A 23,775-nucleotide genomic window follows, 5' to 3' on the forward strand; every position below is an offset into this window, starting at 1 on the left:
GGCCAGCCGGGGCGGCAGCGAGCCGCCGGCGGGCTGAAGCCGGACGCGGGAGGAGGAGGAGGAGGAGGAGGCGGCGGCGGACTTCGCCCGCCGCGCGGCTCCCGCTTTGCGAAACTCCCCGACGGAGAGTTTCGAGGCAGCCAAAGGCTAAATTCCTGTGGAGAGTTCAAGCGCTTAAACTGTCACCACCCCCCCCCAACCTCTCCCCCTGCCCGGCCCAGCCCTCAACGCCGGGCTGGGGGTGTGCGCCAGAGCCCGGCCCCGCCGCCCGCCCTCCATGTCTGCCTGCCTCCCGCCGGCGGCCCCCGGCGCCTCACGGGCAGGAACCCCCGCCCGGCGAGGGGTGGCGGGCCGCGGCGTCGACGGCAGCCGACCGCGCAGCGCCTGCGAGCGAGTGAGTGAGGGAGGGAGGGAGGGAGGGAGGCAGCGCGGGGCCGCGGGTCGGGGCGGGCGGAGGCGCGGGGGGAGCCGCAGCCGCGCCGAGGGGAGCGCGACAGGCCCTGGCCGCCCTCCTTCCCCCCACCAGGGCCGGGCGGCGGCGGGGCCCGGGGCGCTGCAGGACCCCGCGCCAGCCCGACGGCCTGGCTCGGCTGGTACAATCGTTGTTAAAGTAGGCACACACACACACAAAGTGAGGTGAGTGGGCTTGAGCAGTTTCAGCAGCGGACATGAAGTTCCCTGCAACGTTTTCCCAAGCAAAGGGAACTTTTACTGGCAGAGCCAAAGCGAGACCTCGCTCGAAACACTTCCACAGCGCAGCGACTGCAGCCGCCCACGCGATCTGCGGATGGGAGCAGAAAAACACAAGCCGCCAAGGCCTGGCGTTGGCCGTTCCTCGCACCCTCGCGGGCAGGCCTGGTGAGCGCCCCCACGTACCCCCAGCGCCGCGCAAGAGGCACCGCTTGCGCACCTGCCAGAGAGAGTATTTTCATTACTATTATTTGGACCCTGGGAAAATAGGAGAGGGAGTAAAAACTCCAGCCCGGGACCACCTCCTGTTCGTTTCGGGTTAGGTCTGAAGGAGCTTGGCGCTCACGCAAGGAGACCGACCACAGGTGGATGGGAGTGCACGGGGGTCGTATGGCAGAAGGGCTCGTTCTTTACAACTGGCATTTTAATCAATCCAGCCGTGGAGGCTGGGTTCACATTAAATCAGAGCAGTTTGATTTCTGACCTCCACACTTGACTTAAACCTCAGAAATTCATGAATCATCAACGCACTGATTTGCAAATTCACTCCAACAACATGGTCCGGTGTGCTGGTCTGCTAAGTCACTTCACTCCCTATTCACTCCTTTTTTGAATGCTGAAACTTAAATCTTTGTCTCAAAAGCATTCCATTAATAGTTTTAACCTAGGCGAGTTTACTGATACAAAGCAAAAAACAAAGTGGTGAAATAACATTTAAATTTAAATCTGATCAACATACATGGAGACTCAAAACACTGCTCCACTGACTTAAAAGAAACATTAAGTATACCGTCCTTGGTTGGTAATTCTGACTTCTAGCCCAGACAGTGAGTACTGTAACTGACTAGGTACAGTTTTTTGTTTGTTTTTTTTGTTTTTTTTTTAAATCAGTCTTATTTCCAGTTGAATTAAAAAAATGAAACCGTTCTGCTTGGCTAACAACAGTGCTGTCCAGTGTCCTATAACTCTCCTAGGACCACCTTTTGTAGAACCACTTTCTCTCTATCCTTTTGTTCATAAGTCACCCTATGAAAGCAGGATACCCAGTTTGCTCTCTTTGTGGTGGACTGCAAGTCCCTTTAACCTAAAAAGCCAAGAGTCAGCCCAGGGACCCAGTTCCCAGCACTAGCTTGGCTTTCCTAGAGAGGGCAAGCTGATCTAGTCCTTAAATGGCCTACACAGCTTCATATGTAACTTCTTCCTCTCCTTCTTACCTCCTCCCGCCTTTTTCAAAGGCGGAAGTAACACATTCTTCATCTTTCACATCTGCACTGTCCCTTACAACATGTGGCCCTAAATCAACAGTCATGCAGTTGTAGTGTTAAGTAGTAACCTGCTACTGCATTTAGATATATGTTACAATGATAAAACCAGCCCCAAACATGTCATTTAGGAACTCCACAGCCCACTTATTCATTATGTGGATTATGACTACATATATTACTCTTGTGTTGTAGCAATAGAATTTTCCTGCTGAGATGTTCTTCCTCCTCACTCTTAAAACTACTGTCTTTAGGCCCTGCTCAGGAGCATCTACCTGTAATTTTTTTTATTATTATGATTAAATAAAGTAAGGCCCACATTTTTAAAGTGCTGGAGCGTTCCAGTGACTACACATAGGTATATTTTATGTTGCTGCATGTATTCCTGCAGGTCTATTAACTGATTCCCGAGAAATGCCTTACTGCATAAGTTCATAAAGAAGGCATGATGCTTGGGAATCCATATAGAGATGTACAGTAGTATCCACAAAGACCAAAAAGAGAACTTATTGCTGGTGGTAAGTACAGAGCGCTCCAGTAGAACCAGGTTGTTTAAATCTCCCTATTCCTAAACATTTTGTTTTGACACAGCCACTACAACATTTAATCAGAGCTGTCCTTAAAAGTAAAGTTCCTTACTGAATAAGTTTCATATTCAGCTGTCCCAGTGCATCTCAGAGCCCCAGGTGATCTGTATGTTCAGATAATAACTTGATGTTTTCAGTTCAGTAACTGGAAAACACACATTCAAATACAGTTCCTGGGAACACTGCACAGGTTTTAAATTATTGGCAAAAAAATCAAATAGATCTAAAATTTCCTGTAGTTTTAACAGGGTAAGCCATAGGCCTATCAGTCAGCACTTTGATCAGGAGGTAAAGTAACATTTAACAGCCTTATAGAACCCACACCAAAACAGTCAGGCTAGTATTTGTTCTGGAGTTTGTGTCTGTGGATTTGTATCTAAATAATAAGTGTCAGCCATCTTTAGAACCAAAATTTGAGAGTTCCTCCTTTTAAAGAGGTAAGTTCAATCACTTTACTTATCTTCACCAGCAGAATCTTCAACTCAGTGAATCTTCACCAACAAAAACATAACTCAGATTATAGAAGTGAGGTATCTTTCCCAGGTTATCCACACCCAGGCCCATATTCCTCCAACAGCATAAGCCATCTACTGTTTCTGAAACAATGAGATACTACCAATTCTGCAGTTTAAATGCTGTGGAATTGTAACTCTCCTGATCACAAGTAAAATAAATCAGAAACAAATAAAAACCCCCTCTACCTTTTGTTTTTTCTTCTGCTGTATCACAAGAAACGTCCAAACCTTCCAGCACAGGAATCACCCACATAAAAAAACAACCTGTTACATTCAGCTGAGATCCATTTTGAATCTACCATGAGAGAATCAGGTGTTTCAACTCAGATCAGACCTATCCCCTGCATCCTTTTTTTTTTTTTTTTAATAACAGAGCAAACTGCTTTCCCATGTAGTTTGTTCATTTTGTAGAAGTTTCAGGATTTGTACAGCCCATTACAAGTCTTCCTAGAGCAGAATAAGTAAGATGTATGCTTCTTCCCATCCTTTCCCCTTGAGAAGAAAAACTGTATTTGCATCTGGGTTCTTACATCAAAATGTAAACAAATAAAGTTGTATTTGGAAGACTTTTAAAATTTGTCAGGGACTTGCACCAAATTTAGGTACAGAGCTGGGCCTTCAGGGCTTTTGTGTCCTATCACAAATTGTGCGTGAGGGTTTCACCCAAGCAAAGTTCTGTTCTTCTTTTTAGACTAATTATGTCAGCATCCTTAGGCATCCTTAAGATGAGTTTCTTTTTAGTGAAAATAAACAGACATTTGAAAAACATACAGGGTTTATATTACAAAACATCAGCTCACTGAAACTTTGATGTATGAAAATCAAGACTGACTGCTGAATTCCTTTCTAAAAAGTTAGGTTGCACGAGAATAATGTAATATTTCCAGCACAAAGCTTGCTTAACTTTCAGATGGGCAGCACGTTACAGTATACCGGCCTCTGGATAGGTTGCTGTGTATAGAGTCCACAGCGATCTCTCGGACAGAAACCATGGGCCAGGGAGACAGACTTGTTACAACTTACTGCGTACGGCAGCCAAGGATATCCTTTTCTACTAATTGATTATACCAAGAGAAACGGTTGCAAGGGGAAAGAGTGAGAGAAACACACTTCAAATTGGCTTGTAGCATCAGTACTTAGGGCATTTACTTACCTGGGCTGTGAAAATCTTGGGTTCAGTCCCTGTACTTGAACCTCCTGGTCAGCCTCAGGATCTAGTGGTATCAGATTGTAGCTGTACTCAGAGCACTCCTGCAGGATCTGATTTTAGTAATGAGATAGGAGGACACAGATGCTTTTTACTTTTGCCTCAAAAAACAGTAGTTTTTCACTGCAGGGATAGCTAAAAATGAGTTTCACTGTTAAGCGTGTATTTTGTAGAGACATTGTCCTAGGTGTGATCTGGCAGAAGCTACAGTGGGCGTACTCATCATTTCCATCGTCGTGAATTGGCCATGTGGTATCACTGACTGACAGAGTAGTTATTACAGAGAAATTAATGAGATGATTGTTTTTTTCTTAAATTCTCATCTACTAGAGGTAGAGGAAGTGAGACTACCTCACTAAGTAAAGGTTTCCGTTCTTTATGGTTTTGGCAAAGACTTGAAAACGTGCCTCATGTATCCACCTCAGGAACTAGTAGCAAATCAAAAGCAGGCAAAACATTTTTTTATTCAATTTCATGGATTTTTGAACAGCTGTGTTTTTCAAGATTAGGAATAATGGGATAGCGTGAACTGCTGTGGAAAGAAGACGTGACCTGCTGCATCTTTCTAACATCTACTGCCCTGTGTAACAAACTGTACAATACTGTATTTTACAATAGTTGTAAGGAGTGGCCCCTTTTCTTGTGGGTCTCGCATTTTAAACAATTTTTAGGACTTTATTTCTACAAATGGGGCTCTGCATGACTAATCTGGGAATAAAAACATCTGGATTCTGTTTCTGCTGAGTTGCCAAAGAGTCGTTAGTATGTGCACCTTTCATGTTGAAAACAACTGACATTTTAGAGGTCATACATTGTAATGATCCTTACATCTTAGTTAGGACTTTTTTGTTGTTTTTCTAGGGCAAAACACTGGATTTTATGACAGAAGTTCTACAAGAGTGGTGCTATTAGTAAAGATGTCATATTTAATCAAGAGAGTTAAATGTTGTAGTCCTGTGATTCAAATGCACAAAGTAACAGGAGCTCTGTTTAAAGCACGCATGCTAAAGAACATCTTAGGCAGCAATGAACAACAATTTAAAACCTCACGTACATTGTCTCAACTTAGTTCTGAAAATGCAAACTCCCATGATTATGTCATCGTTGGAGCTGGATCAGCAGGGTGTGTATTAGCCAACAGATTGGCTGAAGACCCTCTCAGTACTGTACTACTTTTGGAAGCAGGCCCTAGAGATACCCTTCTAGGTAGTAAAAGACTGATGTGGAAGATCCATATGCCTGCTGCATTAACATATAACCTCTGTGATGAGAAATATAACTGGTATTACCACACAACATCACAAAAGCATATGGATAATCGAATTATGTACTGGCCCCGAGGTAGAGTGTGGGGTGGCTCCTCATCTCTCAATGCTATGGTGTACATTCGTGGGCATGCAGAAGATTACAATCGATGGAGCAGGGAAGGGGCTCTAGGATGGGACTATGAGCATTGCTTACCTTATTTTAAGAAGGCACAGACACATGAACTGGGCCCAGATCAGTACAGAGGTGGAAATGGACCCCTGTATGTGTCAAGAGGGAAAACAAACCATCCTCTTCATCATGCATTCCTGGAGGCAGCCCAGCAAGCTGGGTATCCGTTCACAGATGATATGAATGGTTATCAGCAAGAAGGATTTGGCTGGATGGATATGACTATACACAAAGGTAAATCATAAAGGGTCCCTTAAGTAATTTATGTTTGTGAAGCATCAGTGGTACTTCAGAAAACATTTTGGAATATGGACATATAATCTGCACTAAATGCCAATTTGTTGTTTGGCTCAGTGAAGAGTTACTGCAATCTAAGTTTACTCCCTATTCATTTTACAGCAGCTTTCTATCAGTTTAGTGTGTGTATCAATGAAAATTCTACTGGCTTGCAGATCTTGATCCATAGTTAATTTTGGAAAGGAGGGTAGGTTTTTCAGAACGTCTTTGTAAAGTTTGTCATGTTAAAATAAATCTTAAGTTATTACATTGCATCACATTTGCTTTGAACTCTGCACAAAAAGGTTTTCCCCTTTTCCCTATATAAATATCCTGATTGCTATCGGGGAAAATCGTGACGATGACTGAACGTGACTGTTTTGATCTTTAACGTAAATATGCGTTACAGGTCAAAGATGGAGCACAGCTAGCGCTTACCTTCGGCCGGCCATATCACGCCCAAATTTGTCAGTCACAGAGAAGACAGTAGTAACAAAAATCTTATTTCAAGGAACAAAAGCAATTGGTGTTGAGTATATGAAACATGGGCAAAGAAAAAAGGTGAGAGATTTTACTTTCCTGTATGAAAGATATCAGTCAAAGCAAAACTAAAACATTGTTTTAAAAAAAATTTATTAAAAGCGACATCTTACTACACAAATTGTCTGCTTTTGAGATGCTGTATTGTCATTTTTTTCCATCATATGATTCCTTGTCAGTTATTCTACAGTAGGTGCTATTTCAGTTGTATTGATTCATATGTTAACATCCCCATTGTATTTCCCTCATTCACTCTTTCAGAACTGAGGGGACAGGCCATAACTTGATGTTACACAAGACTGTTTGTGAGGTTTGTAACTGGAACCTGTGCTGTAATCATGCGGTGTCTCAGCATGTTGGCTGTTGTGCTGTTCTGGTGTATCTGAAAAATAATTCTGACGATGCTGTTCTGTCACAGCTGAATACTGGAGGGGAAAAATCCTGAGTCATTCGCTTCTACATTGCCATTATGTATTGAATTTGAGGCTAGTCATGATGAAATATAGTGAAGAAACATGCCTTGCGGTTCTTTGTGGAATGAATTTGCAATCTCAATCCAACTTCCACTGAACATGTGATCACATCTCAACAGTCCTCTTAGGACAGGGCTCTAGAGACCAAATCAAGAATGAGATTGAGACTAAAAGTGCCCTTTGTCTATAGTTGTTCTGATAAGGCCGGGTTGAGGTACTTTAGGAACAGTAGAAAGAAGTTTGAATCACGATTACATCTTAATTCTGTGGAAAAACAGCAGCTTGTCTTAAAGCGCTTCCGATTCAGTGACTTGCATAAGAGCTAAAACATTCTCATTTCCCTTAAGTCTATATTATTACAGCTGATTATGGAGAACGTGCTAGGAGATTGCCGAAAGGGGATTTGTATATTAATAACTTAAGATTTCCAGTAACAAAACATTATAGAACAATTGAAAAAAGTGTCATAGTAATATGCCTAAAGAGAGGAGAGTACCAATTCTGGCTGTTGGAGTTCTGCAGGGCTTCTAAGACTAAACGGACAAGAGCTGGTTCTGTGACTGAACACCTGCAAAAAGTTAAAATGCAGTATAAATAAACTGTTCTTTCGTCTTCTAATAAACAGAACAGTGCAGTTGTTTTCTAAGTGGATTAGAAAAGTAATTATCAATAATAATGTAAAGCAAAAGTTACAGCAGTTTAATTGATTTCATGAGATGCTAAATGTCTGTGAAAGCAGTGTCTCTGGTTGCTGTTCTTTTGTCATTATCAAAATTAATTTTGTTGAAGAAAGTCTTGCAAAGGTAATTACATATGATCAAAGACATGTTCTGATCACTGGGCCACTTTAACTGCAAATTAGTTTAATTGCTCCAAATTTCCATAGATATATGTATATATGTCAAGCTTAATAATGCTAGGTCTTTTGTGCTCATTTCGTTTTAGGCGTGTGCCAGGAAAGAAGTTATTTTAAGTGGAGGTGCCATAAATTCTCCACAGCTGCTTATGTTGTCTGGGATTGGCAATGCAGATGATCTAAAAAAACTGGGGATCCCTGTTGTTTGCCATCTTCCTGGTAATATTCTTATTTCTTTTCAACTTTCATCTTCCTAGGGATGCAATTTAAAGACCATTAAGTAAATGGATTGACACCAGGGGATTTTTGTAGTCTTTATGTCAGGTTGTGTGGCCTGAAACTAATATAAAGTTACAAAGTTAGAGTGGAAACATTCATTGATTTGTCTGAAAAATGCCACTGGGCAGCTTTAAAGCAAAGCAGCTTAGTTATCATTTAGAATTTTGAATGAAGAGTTTTGATCTGCAGCAGATTGTCCCACTATCATAGATGCAAAGATGGAAGACATAACGTGGATTTATGAAAAATATCCTTTAAACTAGAAAAACTGATACTGTATTCAGAAGTCATATCTGACACCTTCAGAACCAATTATATGTCTGCCATTTAACTTTCTATTTTCATCCTAGTTATGCTATCTTTATGTAAAACCTTATTCTGACATGAGCAAAAGACTGATATGACTCATGATCTTGGTGTTAGTCATCACTGCCCTTGTAAGAGGTTAGTTTAGTTCCCATTTTTGCTGTTTTCTGGTAGTGAATGTTGTGTACAGTTGTCTGTGAAATGACTTTGTTTTTTTTTCCTTTCTTCTCCCCTCCACTGCATTTTTAACCTTGTAATTAGGAGTAGGCCAGAACCTCCAAGATCATTTAGAAGTGTACGTCCAGCAAAAGTGCACCAAACCTATTACTCTGTATAGTGCACAAAAGCCAATTAACATGGTGAAAATTGGTCTAGAATGGCTTTGGAAGTTTACAGGTATGAAATAAAATATGAAATTGTTCTACCCTTCCTTTCTTTAGAATTGTCACAAAGTCTTTTGTCTGTGAAATTCAAAGTCCAGGACCCTGCTTATAAAATTTTTTCATCTCTTCTGCACAAACTGGAGCTTGAAAATGGGCTTGAATGATTTCTTTTTCCTAAATCAGAATCTCTTAAAACAATTATTATGTCTTAGGTAACAAGTGAGGTTTTCATACACTGTTTTTTAACGCCTTAAAATCTTTTCCATTTTAAGAAAAATTTTACTTTTAATTCTGGGCACCACTGATAAAAGCTGTTTTAAAAAAATGAAGAAAAAATCCTATTTAGAAATAGATATCATATAGAAAAAAGTTATTGTGAGCTGGATTCATTTTTCCTTGTAATTGTCAGAAAAGAGTTATCTTGTTGCTGTCATCAGAACCCCTCAGGCTTGCATGTAAATTAGAAATTTAAATTAGAAATTTCTCTTGTTAAAATAACACTTTCATTCAAAAATAATCCAGCTGTAAATTGTGTCTTGAAAGGAATCTGTAAAAGTTATCCTTGAAATCAGTAAAAAGGTTTGGCCAAGTTCAAGGCCTTCAGCACTTGCCGAATCATTATTGACCCAAAGTGGCAACTTACGCTGGGTATGTGTGGCTTTTTAATCATGCAATAAATATTTATAGGGGGCTGAATCATAGTATCTCTGACGTTTTTAATGGATGTGAAAATAATGTCGTATAAGAGACAGAAGCATTGCAGGTTCTTCACCCTCCCTTGCAGGGTAGGCACTGTGGAGGGCGATGACCTGTGCCTGATGGGATGGCTGTACTGCGTGCAGTGCAGGAAGGATCAGGTTGCTGCAGTCTCTTTCCTGCACATCTGGCAGGATCTTGAGACCAAATCTTTATCTGGAGTTAGACCACAGGCAGTGCTTCTGCCAGTTTTACTGAGCTAGCTGTGACATCCCGCTCTCACTCAGCTAAGTGGGACTTCCAAAGTTAGGCATACTTGTATTATCTAGTGATTAAAAAGCAGGTAAAAATGATGCGTATTGCTTAAATTACAAGTTGTTCATTACAGATTTGTATTCGTTGCAGTTTCCACTGTGGATATGTGTTATTCATAGTGGTGAAACAAAGGTTAAGAAGTGATTGGTTTTTTGATGTCCTTAGTGGCATTGTCTCTCTCTTGTTTGCACTCTCTAGGTGAGGGAGCAACTGCACATCTAGAATCTGGTGGTTTTATCCGAAGTCAAGCAGGGGTTCCTCACCCCGACATTCAGTTCCACTTTCTCCCTTCTCAGGTGATTGATCATGGTCGGGTTGCTTCCACAATGGAAGCTTACCAGGTAAGTTGTTGAAGGACGTGTTGCAGTAATGTTCTGTAGCAAGGAGGCTTATGCTTTATTATAAATGTTGATAATTTGGCTTTATACTGAGTTTTTCAGAATTATATAAAAGGGGCTGGCTAATCTCCTTCACTGAGGGAAAAGTATGGGCTTATTATTTGCTACTGCTACCAGAATTATCTTGCTGTTTATCTCTGGGAAAGTATGGAAGTGTTGTACTATTATTTGTTTGCACTGTAGTGTCATGCACTACATGTATTGTATTTTAAATGAAAAATCACATTTTTTTTCATTTAAAATTTAAGAATCAGTTGAAAAGACAGGTATATTTCTCCCTTCCCACCATGCAATATCGTATTTACAACTAATTTTATAACATGGAAAAATGTTCATATTTTGGCCTTTTTTGTTATCTTTAACAGTTTACATTTGGTTAACTTGTAAAGACAGTTCAAACTGCAAAAAATCGGAGTTCTTAAATGTGTCAGGTAGGACTGGGTCACGAGTGTTGTGTGGGTATTACAGGTCCATGTAGGACCCATGAGGAGCTCAAGTGTGGGCTGGCTAAAGCTGAAGAGTACCGACCCAAATGACCATCCTGTCATTGAACCTAACTACATGTCAACAGGTAAACGCAGCTTCTCTTTGCTCTGATGTCAGTTTAATTCCTTCCTGTTTCAGTAGCAAATTTTCATATCTATTCAACACCAGTTCAGAAGTGCTGATTGGTGCATTGTTATTTATTCTCAGCTTGTAAAAGTCAGTTAGTATCAAGTAGAACATTGTGCAAAACACTGGGTGAGCCAAAAGGAATTCCTCGTCAGGACTGCAGCACCATCCTGTTCATCTCACCACTCTCGTGGAGGAATGGGTCTTGCTTGTTTCTCTGTGCTGAGGCTACTGTCCTTTGCTAGGAAGTGGGTATTGGGAAATAAAGAACAATTCTTAGCTCACTTTTGCTTGGGAGCGTGCAGTACAACTGACAGTTTTGCTCAGAGTGAATGTAAATATCTGTTTGAAAAAAGTTCTGCTTGATTTTGGTTTTCAGTGATAAGTGAGAGACTTCTCCTTTTTTTTTTTCCTTTGATGCTATTGTTTGTGTTATGTACAGGGAGGTATTACCAAGTGAAGGGTGTACTTAAAGTCATCTTATTTTCTCTCCGTACAGAAAGAGATATTTGGGAATTCCGCCAGTGTGTCAAGTTGACCAGAGAGATCTTTGCTCAAAAAGCATTTGAAAAATTTTGCGGGCCTGAAATTCAACCAGGAAACCATGTTCAGTCTGACAGAGACATAGATGCTTTCATAAGGCAGAGGGCTGATAGTGCTTATCATCCTTCCTGCACCTGTAAAATGGGTCAGCCTTCAGATAGCACTGCCGTAGTTGATCCCCAAACAAAAGTAATTGGAGTGGAAAACTTGAGAGTAGTAGATGCCTCAATAATGCCCAGTGTTGTCAGTGGGAATTTGAACGCTCCAACTATTATGATAGCAGAGAAAGCTGCAGATATAATTAAGGGGCTCCCATCACTTCATGAGAGAGATGTTCCTGTATATAGGCCCAAGACCTTGGAAACACAGCGATAAACAATGTTTTCATCCTCTCACACCTTTTCCAGTTTGGCTTTCACCAGCATGTTGGTATCTCATACTGGACTTGCCCACAAAATTAGTGCTATGCAAAACAACATATCATTGTTAAAATAATTATTAACTTGATTCACTCCCTGATATAAGACTAGCCAATGATTTTTTTAATCATTTGGCTCAAGCTGTTCGCTTTAGTTAAACATGGCTTTTGTGGTACAATTTGAAATTTTTGTTAAAGAGAGAGGCTGTTTCTAAATGATGGGTCAGCTGCATGTATAAACCAGACACACTGTAATTGCATGAAAAAATGAATGCATGTTATTTTGAAAAATCACTATGTTATGCCCTGTTAGTTAAAGGAAGGATTTTAACTGTTTTAAGCAAGTTATCCAGGATAACAGCTAGCTAGTAACCCCCCCCCCCCCAATCCTGCAAAGACCGTTTTAAATAAATGTAAGCATGTATTTAAAACTTGGCCATTCACAGGACAAAGTAGTATGTACTAGAATTCCTAGGAGAGCAGGGAACCTGTATTTGTCCAGAATTTGTCAGATTTCTTTTTTTTAATGGGAGCAATACATAGTTTACAAACCCTCACTTTAAGCATACTTAGCATTCCTAACTATACATAGCATGCAGAAAGAAGATATACATTGTACTTATCAAACACTTGAATTTTTTTTCTAATAAATGCAGAGCAAGAGCTGATATTTGCAAAAAGCATACTGCAAAACTGGAATCTCTCCTTGCCTTTTGGTATGTAGCTTAGCAGAATTCCAGTCACAGTTTAAACTGGTTTGGTTGTACCGCAGTGCTTGCACTTTCCATAACTTCCTTAAAGTTACTGGCCTTTGCTCAAAGATGAGTCTTTGCAAAAGCATTTTCTCAGGAAATACTCCAAATGACTATTGCACAAGCTTAATTAAAAAAAAAATATAGAGAGATAAGAAAAGTTACTCAAAGTCACTGTATCAGATCAGATATAGATGATATGGGGAGAGTTTTTTTTTTTTAATTAGAAGGCAGGTAACTTAGTGAAGCAATTTGCTTATACTTTAGTTACAAATTAAGTCTTTGTTTTACTATTTTTAGACGTGTAAAGCAAATTATGTCTTTCATAACATGTACCCTCCGTACATGTACCCTCTGTACATACCTCTGTACCCTCTTTCATGGCTGTTTTCTATGTAAATCTAACTTTCAGGTACTGATTAAAAAAAAAACCTAAAGAAATTGAACTCAGAATTGTATGGATTTGTTAAGTATTCTAAAATAACTACTGACTAAGCTGCTGTGAAATTATAAAGTAAATGCTTCTGTGGCCTGAGACATTACAACAGATAACGTAATCATAACCAAGGGACTGTTATCAGCCTGCAGAGGATAAGCTTACTACAAGCACTAACAGAAAACTCTGATAGTAGTTTGGCATCCAACTTTTAGAAATTGCTGAAAATACTGTAAATACACCAGTTAAAGCTGTAAGTGAATAACCTTCTAACAGTTTGCTCAGGACTTCCAAAGAACAGAAGAATACACTTTTTTCCAGAAAAAAAAATGGAATTTTACACTGTTTGAGCAGATTGTAAAAAACCTGCTGACTCAAATGTTGGCTAGAGGGACAACTGCAGATGTTTAAGACAGATACTTCTACCTGGTGCTGCTGCAAAGCAGTGGTGGGAAGCCCTGCTACTGAGGAAAAAGACTTAATTCACTGGAGTATCTGCATAAAGAGTAAACAGAAATACTGACGACGGAAGACAACAACAGTGAACTCTGCTCCAGAGGCAGTCAGGTAAAACCATTTCTGTGTGATTCATTCTTTTGGAATGAGAGAAGAGCGAGAATATTTTAAGTAATAGGTGATTGATTAGCTGTGTTAGTAAGATAATTCATCTGATGCAACTGCCTTTGGGGAAAGAATGACCTTTGTATGGTCTGCCATTTTATGGGAAATACCTTTTATTTAGCACTTGTGCTTTTAAGATTTTTCATTTAAGGTATCTTAATCTCATTTGCAATAAGAAGTTTTAGGATACTCAGAATAACATATCCTGGTGAGACTTACCAGAGCCCTGTATAGCTGAAATGGGAAGCAGTTTGGAAAGACTGACTATTGAAGTTCTTGCATTTGCAGATTAATAACATGGGTTTGCACTCCAGGCATGCAGGATGGGAATTGTTACTATACAACTGCAGAGGATTAACTAGCCACTGTCTTACATAACTTATTCCTGGACACATGCAGACACGCACAGAGCCACATGCTGGTATTAAGTCAAGCTTTGAAAGAGCAGGAAATAGCAGGCTTACATATACATGCCAAATTGCATGTGTCTTACGTTCAAGTACGCATTGCTGCATTGTGCAGTCAGGTAATTAGGTATTTCTTCCAAAACATCACCACCTTTTCTAGCGGTTCTAGACATATATAGCGCATATTCTTCCCCTTCTAAATACTTAAATTATTTTCATTGCTGTGAAGCTGTAGTTGCTTTATTGATGTAGGCCCCACTGATCACAACGTTGAGGCTCCTTTATGCCATTCCTTTGATGCAGTCTTAAAAAAACAGTTCAGTTATGTGATAGTTTTAGCTCCCTGGGGAAATCTTTAGGTAGCATGAATGCCTGAATAGTTTCTCCTGCACTGTATCCAGTTGCTGATTTAGAGTTCCTGGGAAAATTGTTTGTTTCCAGGTGAGTTGTGTCCCGAAGGATACTGAGAACTGGTACAAGGTACTCTAACGTGCTCTGTGCAGTGCTTGGAGCCTGCTAGCTAATAATTAGCTGTCTTTATGCTGTATTGCTATGGTGCAGAGCACAGGTTGCCTATTCCAGAGTCTTACTTATCTAACAAAATAGTATGGTGTGTAGTTGCATGTGTGTAATTCAATATTATTCTCAGTTTTATCCAGATAGTAATTTTTCTGCAAACGAAGAGGAGATATTTGAAAACTTATATTAAGTATTCAAAAACAGTTAACTGTAAAAGCTGTTTGACTTAACAATTTGGAAGTTACTAGACCTGCCAGCATGGCCTGAGCCAGCAATGTACTGCGGGTGAGAACATTAGCATTTCCCTGCTAATAGCTTGTTGCAGATGCTTCAGGCACAGTTGGAGGGCTCTGACTGCGGACAATCACGTTAAGAAAGAAAGGCTGATCAAAAATGTTTCTTTTTGCACACATCTCATCAGTTCAGGTTGCTTCGGGATAAGAAGTGCTTTTAAGATCGGCAGAACTAGTGTTAGTACTACCATTTACAAAACTGCATTTTGTTTGATTCATGTAAGGCCACACAAGGTTTTGTACCCCAGTTTTGGTGGTGTTTCTGCAGTTTAAAATCTTTTTCAGGTGTCTAATTTCAGATGGCCTGCAACCAAATGAGGGAGCTATATTAACACCAGAAAACTGAACAGTGAGATTTTAACATGCATTTTCTCTAAACTAATAAATATATTTTGTGAAATAATAAAAGCATTTATGTACCTTTATAAAATTATAGTTAAAATAAGTTATTGTAGAGAGAACACAAGCATATCTTACTACAATATTATAACTTTCAGTCTATATAGTTGTCATCCAAGCTCCAAAAAGACAATGTTCAAATATAAATATACATGTATTTGCTTATTCAATGAGTGTACTTCACTGAAAAAAAGCTTATCTGTGTTTGATTCTTTTCTAACGAAGAGGTATAATATTTTCTATCATTATAAACACATATGAAGAATCTGGAAACTCATGAAATAGGTTTTAGTTATTGAGGTGACTTCTAGTTTTTCTGTATTTAGTAAATTCTATGATTGGCAGGATTTTAAGGTGCCATTGTTATAAAAATGTAGTTCAGCTGAGTCTGATGAATTTGACATGTGCTATAAAAAAACCCAAGGATTTAAGCAACCTGGGTTGTGGGCTGGGTTTTTCTCCTCTTTTTTTTACTGTTCAGCTGCCATAAAAATGATTGATTTTTCAGGAATGGGTACACCACCATGGGTGGAATTGTGAAAACTACTCACTATTACTTCTTAGTGATATCAGATCTGGAGAGTTTATTTTGCTCTCCTAAGTTTGTTTTGGTAAGCTGGGAAAATGTAACAAATCAGAAGTGACAATGCCGAGTAACCTACCCAAGTGTTTCTTGGTAGATGGCATGAAAGATTTGGTTCTGACATTTTTAAGAGGATTTTATTTAGATTTTCCTAATTATTTGCATAGATTTGTGTCTAAGGGAGTGATACTGATACCCTTTTTCATACAAATACTCTAATCACTTTTTTTTCCTGGTTAACAGCAGTCATTCATAAAAGACTTGCAGTCTGTGATAATGTAGACTAATGACTACTTTCCACACACTCGCCCTGATTGTCCAAATACCGCAATCAGAATTTAACTTTTGGAGATTCTTGGTAAAAAAACTATTAGTAAAAGGAGTCCCAAGTTAAATAAAATTATTACACAGTTTTATTTTGAAGAACATTTTGCATTTGTCTTAATACAAAATGATGTAGGTCAAGAAATAATTTACAAACCTTTAAGTTCTTATCCTGGCATTTGAAATAAGAATGATTCCAGAGGAAGTCTGTAAGGTATTCATAGGAAATTGTCATTATGTACAAAATGTTTATTGACATGTTTTAAACATCACATTTTTAAAAATGTGAACTGGATTGCTATCTAGCATATGAACTACAGGTAAAACCTGATAAGATAACTTGTTAGAACAAGTCATTGTTATCCAGTGCTAATAAAATAGACAGTAGTTTTCAACACTTTTGATTTTCCTCCAAGGTTGTTTTAGCCTCAAAGTCATATCAGGGTTTTACTGCATTGTGAACAATATCTAAGCCCTCTTTTAATTGCATAAAAATAAATCTTTGAAATAGTACACACAGAACAACAGAAGGGTGGAGGCAACAAAGTAGTATATTTTGCACATAATCCGGGTTTTTTGGTTCTGTGAAGAATTGTTTTACCATACTTCTTTTCTTTCTGAGCAGAGTAGTATGCATTACTGAGGTAAAGCATTTTCATTTACCTGTGAAATAATTTCTGCCCTAGATGTTTCGTATCAAAGTAGGTACTTAGGGTAATACACTTTGTGAAAACTGTCTCATGGCCAGTGCTACCCTGGCATGAACTTGCTGATTTTTTAAATGATTTTTAATATTCATTTATAGCATGGGATTAATAAAAAAATAAAATCACAGCTTATTGTCAATCAAAATGTTAAAATAATTTCAAATCTTTTACCTTTCCAATTATAAGACTGCAAATAGTCAACTGTGCATCCCTTATGCTGACAGACGCCTTTGACTCAATTATTAAAAAAAAAAAAAGGATGTTTGTCAAGTTTAAACTTGATAGTTTATCCCAAAAAGAGATTTATACTGAGAAGTGGCTCTATTTAAATATTTATGGTATAGATCTATATATTCCAAGTAAAAATACTTCTATCTAGAATTCTGTGGAGAGTTACAATAGTCAGGGTCCATAAATATTGCTGCAGTTCAATTACGGTACAATAATTACAAAATATAGAACATCTCTTTACAAATACAAATCATTGTATATTACAATTCATTTACAATAATTTCTACTATATAATTTTTAGCAAACTATCTTATCTAATTCTACTATAACCTGGTTGCAAGTGCATTAGCAAGAATGCAATTATTCCAGTATATTTTGCCCTTAACATGATAGTCATAAAACAGACTATCTGAATGATATTTTCCTATGTAAACTGGTGTTACATATGACAATATTATCTAACTTCTTTTTTCAATGATCTCTAACAGGTAGAGCATGACAAACTATTTTAGAAGAGCATTAAGAAAAGAAATCAGGAGGCAAGTTTGAAAACAATATTAAAATGGATATGCAATGGATAGCTGATATGCCATTGAGTGCTGAGTGCTGACACTATTAGTTGTCATCACTCATGTAGTTATTTCCCACACAATTGTGTGCTGGACTTATGCAGACGTTTTCATTGACAAAATCCTGCTCTACTATGAAGGACAGCCGCACAAAGTTAAAGGACAGGCAAGATATTACACCTCAGAATCCCACTCTAGCCCTCAAAAAACTGATTGTCAGAATCTGCTTGGTTTCAAAATAACCTTTTTCCTACAGAGGAACTGAAGATTCTGTGCTAAGAGACTTGATGTACTGCAGCTCTGATCACGTATCAGCAACCTGGAGATAAGCTGTTTATTACGTATGGCTTCCTTGAGGTGTGGCCTCACTTGTACAAAACTCGATTGGTTATTAACTCCAGCTAGTGCCTAGCATCTTTAAACTATGAGGCACTTTTTCTGTTATTAAAATCATTTTCCTTGCTAAATACTATAAGCTTGTAATGCATATCATTTCATCAGCTAAGTCTTCTTCATATCGTCCAGTATCTGGTTCTTCATCGCTGTATCCAGGACCAAAATCTTGAAGTTCGTAATCTTGTCTGCTTAAAATGGGAAACATATCGCCATTGGTCCCATTGCTTATATTTCCATTGAGAAGATTACTGGCTGCACTTTCCATCTCATCAATAGTCATGTCACATGCATCAGCAATCTCATGTTTTGTAGCTGAAACAAATTTAGGGTCCTTTGCGTACCTTCCTAGGCCTTCAGATATAAGTACCTGGCAGGTGGAGGGATGAGAAGGAAGAGAATGAAATATTCAGTGAACTTACAGAAGAACAGCTACATCATAAAAATGTTTCTTATTTATGGAAAATTCTGGAAACTCCATGTTAACTCACTACAGCAACCCACAGCAAAACTGTATATATGAAGAACAAACAAATAGCGCCAAACTGCATTGTATCAATTTTGTTATAATGTAACGGAATCACTTTTGTGATAATGTAAATGCAAGAGATTTTTTTCTTGGTTAGAAACTTAGGAGTCTTGATAAACCTCAAAACATCAGACTGGTGTATTAAAGTCAGCCGTTTATAAACCCTAGACATTGTAATTGGGGCAACTGGCTGAAATGTAGAATTCTAGATTCATTCTAGGTACTTAAGAATACATAAAAGAAAGCTGCTGAAGTCCCATTTGGAATCAAAATTTAACAGAAAGGAAGTGATAGATGGAAGGAAGAACAGTAATTATGATACTTAGAATTTCTATCCACCCCCCCCCTCCTTTTTTTAAAGAGGGAACTCCTAATGTTCCTGAATACACCTACAGATCAGTCCTTGTGCTCCTCCTTCACCCTCTTCACCTAGTAATATTGACTCACAGAGTTCTTGTTCTTGTATTCGGATTAGTGCAAAACAGCGATGAATTTGGGCTCCTGTATAGAAGGAGCAGATCTCCATCTATGATACAGAAATCTGACACTAATGTTAAGATTTGTATTCAGTGGAAAACCTTTACAATATGACAACTGAGAAGAAGTTCCCCTGTCTTTACCTAAAAAGTTGTAGGGTTTCGAACTGAAATACCGTAATGTGGACTGAACTATAATCTTTTTACACAAAAAACTGGACAGACAGACGCTCTTGGCTACTTCAGAGGTTTCTGTAACACTTACCGCTTCTACCAAACTGTCTGCACTCCTCTGTTTGTCACTATGTTTATGCCTAAAGTCATTAGGTACAGTTAAATTGGCTGGTGTAAACGTTCGGTAGGAAATATCAGGGTCATCTGTGTACCAAGAGCTTCTGTGCAAAGAAGGCAGGCTACCATTCATCTGTTCTGTAGATTCAGCCCTATCAACTTGGATCAGAGGCGTATAATACGGCGTCCGGTCCCTGATGGGAGGAGTTGCAGGTGGGGTAGCCCAGGAACGTGTTGAACGACTCGGTGAATGTCTGTGAGCTTTACTGGAATCCAGACCTGCAACAGCCATGACCTGGTAAGGGGAAGAATTTTGAAAGACAGTCAGTCTGAAATGGCCAACGTCAGGCTCATTTCTTATTTCAGCAGTTAGTTCAAACTGACTGTTTAGGCAGCAGCTATGCAAATTAACATTTTCTGATATTTAACAGTCATGTAAAGGAGGAACAGGACTGCAGTTGGTAAACTGATGGTATAAAATGTTATTTTTTCTATTACTACTCAGATCACAAAATCTTGGCATTAGCATTAGTCAAGAAAAATAACTGCTTATACAATATATTAAACAAGGGAAACAAAGCGTAGAGATGGTCTTCCTCTTCTGTAGGGACAGGGTAGGAAGGTATCAGCTTTATACTTAAAATTGCTTTTAAGCACCTTGCTTTCTTTGGCCTTTTTGAGGAAGAGGGACCTATTCACCTAGCATAATTTACAGTCGTCTAAAAACTCCTCCTATTGCTTATCCTGTAAGTCCTCTCAGTCAGCCTGACGCTGAAGCAGGAGATAGGAGACTTGGGGTACAGGGATATCTTGGTTGGTCATATGAAAACAAATTATTTGATTTAGTTTGAGGTAATAACAACAATTTACTAAAATTCAACAGACCACAGATTACAAAATTTAGTTTAGATCAGATAAGTGGGAGTAAATACCATATAAACAGCAAGCAATAACCTGATGCACACAAATTAGACGCAGCTTCAGGACAAATCTAGCGTAAGGAGTTATTTATATTCATCATACCTGTTTCCCATGCTTTCTAAAGGTCTTTTCATTATTCCAAACACAGCATCTTTATATTCCAAAGTATCATCTTTATACATTAGTGACCGTTTTGCCCTGTACATGTCCATCATATGACATATTAGGAGCTGCTATTCTCATTGAGACACCACCAGCTTTTATGCAGCACCAAATAAAACAGTGCACTTTCACTTGGAGATAAACCATGAGATTTCTTTTTTGTTTTATTCAGTCCTTATTTGGGCAAAACACATGGCTTTGCCTAAAACTAGTGACTTAAAGATCTTTCTATGTCCTCTCTGACTCAGTAAATCAGTAGAAGAACTTGTGGAATTCACCCAAGTGACCAAAATAAATGCAGTTTGCTAAAGAATACAAGTTTTCAAATGCAGCTTGCAGGTACCAATGATTTTCCAAGCATTCTGGATGGCTATGGAAATCACTATCTTTTTTAAGATACTCAGATCAGAGCTGATTAATGAGCCACAGAAGATGTGCGTGTTTTACTTGCAAACTCTCACAAATGCAGCTAACTTTGACTAACAGCATATGCAAAAATTAATAGATGGTTGCCATATTAACCTTTTTGTGGACACTTAGGAGTCATGGGGGCAAACTATTCACTTTCAGTGTTTTTTAGACGGTAGATATTTGAGAAGCCTTGTATCTAGCAACTATAAGAAAGAGCATGCCATACACATGCCTAGAAGTAGCGCAGAGGCAAACAACATAATCCACTAGCACCGTTGCAAACAACCATGAAAGTCAGCAGAGGTACAATACAGAAGCTAAAATGATTCATTATTAGTCAAAAAGGGTTTTAGATTTACCTGCTGTTGCATTAAGTGAAGTGGTAAAGCAGTGCGGTGCTGGAAGGAAGGAGAGAGTGGTATGTCATCTTGACTACTTTGTCGGCGGAGGCATTCAAAGTTAAAGGAAGATCGTCTGTTTGCTACAGGAGAACCATAATTCATTAGGAAAATAAAATACTTATTTTTTTTTTCCCCTCAAAGTCCAGTATTTCTGGAAATCCACTGTGGATCAAATGTCACCCAAATAAAAAGATATCCCCCCAATATGAAATGTTAATAAATTGTGTTGATTAACAGACAGGTAGTGGATAGATTCCTCGCATGAGCAAATGCAGTCCCAGAGAGAAACCATACGAGCAAGCTAACACGACAAGAATTTGAAGCAGCTATGTTTCACAAAGCAAGCATTTTGTTATGCAGCAGATTGGTGCAGACACTTCAGAGTTTTGCTGTAAACTGCTGTTCTAATGAACTAGACTTCCCAAAGGAAATTCCAAATCCCCAATTCCTTGAAAGTAATGTGTAATATGAAAAAAATATACGCAAGTCAAAGGCAACTAATGTTATCCTTTCCTGGGTTTTATTCTGTTACTTATGACAATGGTAATCCATGGTTTGTGCTGTTATGAAGAACACTTACTATTCATGTAAACACTAGAAAGGGAAAAGCAGAAATTTAAGCTGGATCAAGATGTTTGGCTGATTCAGAAATGTTTCAGTTGGTCTCGGTGGAACCCTAAGGACTGATGGGAAGTTACCATGCCGCAACACCTGGATAACATTTCTCTGTGTCGCTTTCAGCACGAAGAGAATCGTGATTTTGAACAGCAGCTGGAATCCCAGTACAGCCTTGCAACTCTAAGCATCATACTGCAAAACTGGAAATATAGGCTGACCGTACAAAGCAATGATACAAAATGGGGCTCTCTTGAAACTAATTGAAGCTATTGAAACTATTCTCGGTATCTTTTTTCAATACCCTAAATTTGTGAAAAGAATTGAACATTGACTTAGATTCATCACTTAGAGTCATCACTAGGCATGTAATGTTGGGCACTAATGATCTAGGTTCCCTGAAGAGCCACTAGAGCAAAAAAGGCACCTCCAGAAGTTCATTCAGTCCATCTAATATGAACTTTGTCTCTTTCGATTATCTCTGTGATGGATCCAAATTTAGGAATGTCAGCCTGAGTCTCAGTTCCTGATTCTAACAAATGTTAAATGTCCCAATTTCAAAATAAATAAATAAAAAAACCTAAAAAGCCTCCTCATCCAAAACAAGATGTTCCATTGCACATACTTCTCCCCAGGAGAGAATGAAGAACATATGTTAATCACATTTCTCAGTGCACTTCTGGAAGTTGCTCAGATGCTGTAGTGATTAGCTGGGTATAAAAACCTATACAGAGCTCGATACAGAGCTCAATTTACTAACTACAGTACTCAGCCAAGGACTGAATGTTACATTAGCTTGGACTGAATTCAGATGCTCGTAGAAACTGCTTAGTGTCATGTTGCAGGTTTTCCTTTTTTTTTTTTTTTTTTTTAAATAATAGGTTTGATCTTCTTTTAAACCCTGCTTAGACTCTGAGGCTCTAAAATTTCTCATCTGTATTCCTGAACATTAAATAAATGGCTACGGCAGGAGGCCTGACTCCGCTCTTATGGCATCATACCAGTATAAGTTAAAGGACTTTACTAAAGTTCTTCCCACGTTACCTTTATGCAGCTTAGATCAGCACTAGATCCTCTTACCAGATAAGGAGGATATCAGATATCCTCCTTTCTAGTGCATTTATCTAATCTCTCATATATAAGATAAAAACTCCCCTGTTTTTTTTTCTATCAGTAAGTTTCCTCTAAAGACATGCCAGCCTAATAGCGTCATCAAAACTTTATTTAAAAAGTTAAATGAAGCCCAAAGGCTGAAGTCACAGGAAGTCTTCAATCCCCTCCACCCCCATCTCAATGTTTTCATGGGAAGACTTAGGAGGATTTTTCCTGCAACATATGGAATGTATATGTGAAACATCAATTTCTTTCTTTGGCTTAAAATTCCTCTGCTATCAGAAACAATTTGTAGAAAGATGTACAGCAGTCTCCTTGCACAATCAAGAAAATAATCTGAGGAAACCTTTTCCTTTTGGTACTAGAAGAAAGGCAGGAACTTTCTGTGCATTTCACTCCCTGAAATTCATCTGAGTTGAGTTATTTACCCTCTGTACTGTGAGGCTCACATATACTTGGTGCTTTTTTCCATCTGAGCCACTTAAGGTCAGAAAGCCAAAGAGCAGAACACTTTACTAGCCTTGTCCTAAGGAACTGAGTACCAAAAGTGAGGATCCAGCACAAATGGTACTGTTGAAAAACGTTCCCTTTATTATATAACGTGTTCTTTGCCGCTGTTTTGACTACAGCTTTCTGTAGCTTTATATAGTCTGAGACTTCACCTCAGGCAATGTATAAAGATCCCATTACACTTGACTCTGAAATACTTTTCTTTTTCTTTTTTTTTGGATCTGTACCTGCATTGTCTTCAGTGTGTCTGAGACAGTGAACAGAATGAAACCCAATTCCCTACCCAAGCAGTCCGTACAGTCATACTTCCACGGGTAAA

At 38.8% G+C, this 23,775-nt stretch overlaps 2 protein-coding genes across 14 annotated transcripts in view; one reads left to right on the forward strand and one right to left on the reverse strand.

The window, feature by feature from the left end:
- The first annotated feature begins 58 nt into the window (after positions 1-58).
- CHDH (choline dehydrogenase) lies at positions 59-18,103 on the forward strand. Of its 4 annotated transcripts, none has more exons than XM_068907046.1 (9): positions 59-394; positions 5,123-5,932; positions 6,384-6,535; positions 7,933-8,062; positions 8,690-8,824; positions 10,021-10,163; positions 10,689-10,791; positions 11,332-13,548; positions 14,659-18,103. In XM_068907046.1, exons 2-8 carry the CDS (start codon positions 5,179-5,181, stop codon positions 11,748-11,750), a joined length of 1,836 nt encoding a protein of 611 aa, XP_068763147.1. In that variant the 5' UTR covers positions 59-394; positions 5,123-5,178; the 3' UTR covers positions 11,751-13,548; positions 14,659-18,103. The 4 variants fall into 4 exon arrangements, with proteins under 4 accessions (XP_068763147.1, XP_068763146.1, XP_068763145.1 ...); XM_068907045.1 differs by having other exon boundaries at positions 246-398; XM_068907044.1 differs by lacking the exon at positions 59-394 and adding an exon at positions 598-858.
- CACNA1D (calcium voltage-gated channel subunit alpha1 D) overlaps positions 16,199-23,775 on the reverse strand; it is a 205,571-nt gene continuing 197,994 nt past the window's right edge. For all 10 annotated transcript variants that reach the window (XM_068907041.1, XM_068907039.1, XM_068907038.1 and 7 more), the window contains 3 exons: positions 21,177-21,298; positions 19,298-19,618; positions 16,199-18,397 (listed from right to left, as the gene is read on the reverse strand). In XM_068907041.1, coding sequence (XP_068763142.1) covers positions 18,104-18,397; positions 19,298-19,618; positions 21,177-21,298 — 737 coding nt within the window. In that variant the 3' untranslated portion in view covers positions 16,199-18,103. The remainder of the gene's footprint in view (positions 18,398-19,297; positions 19,619-21,176; positions 21,299-23,775) is intronic.

The sequence above is a fragment of the Struthio camelus genome, chromosome 14, assembly GCF_040807025.1.
Source record: "Struthio camelus isolate bStrCam1 chromosome 14, bStrCam1.hap1, whole genome shotgun sequence".
NCBI lineage: Eukaryota > Metazoa > Chordata > Aves > Struthioniformes > Struthionidae > Struthio > Struthio camelus.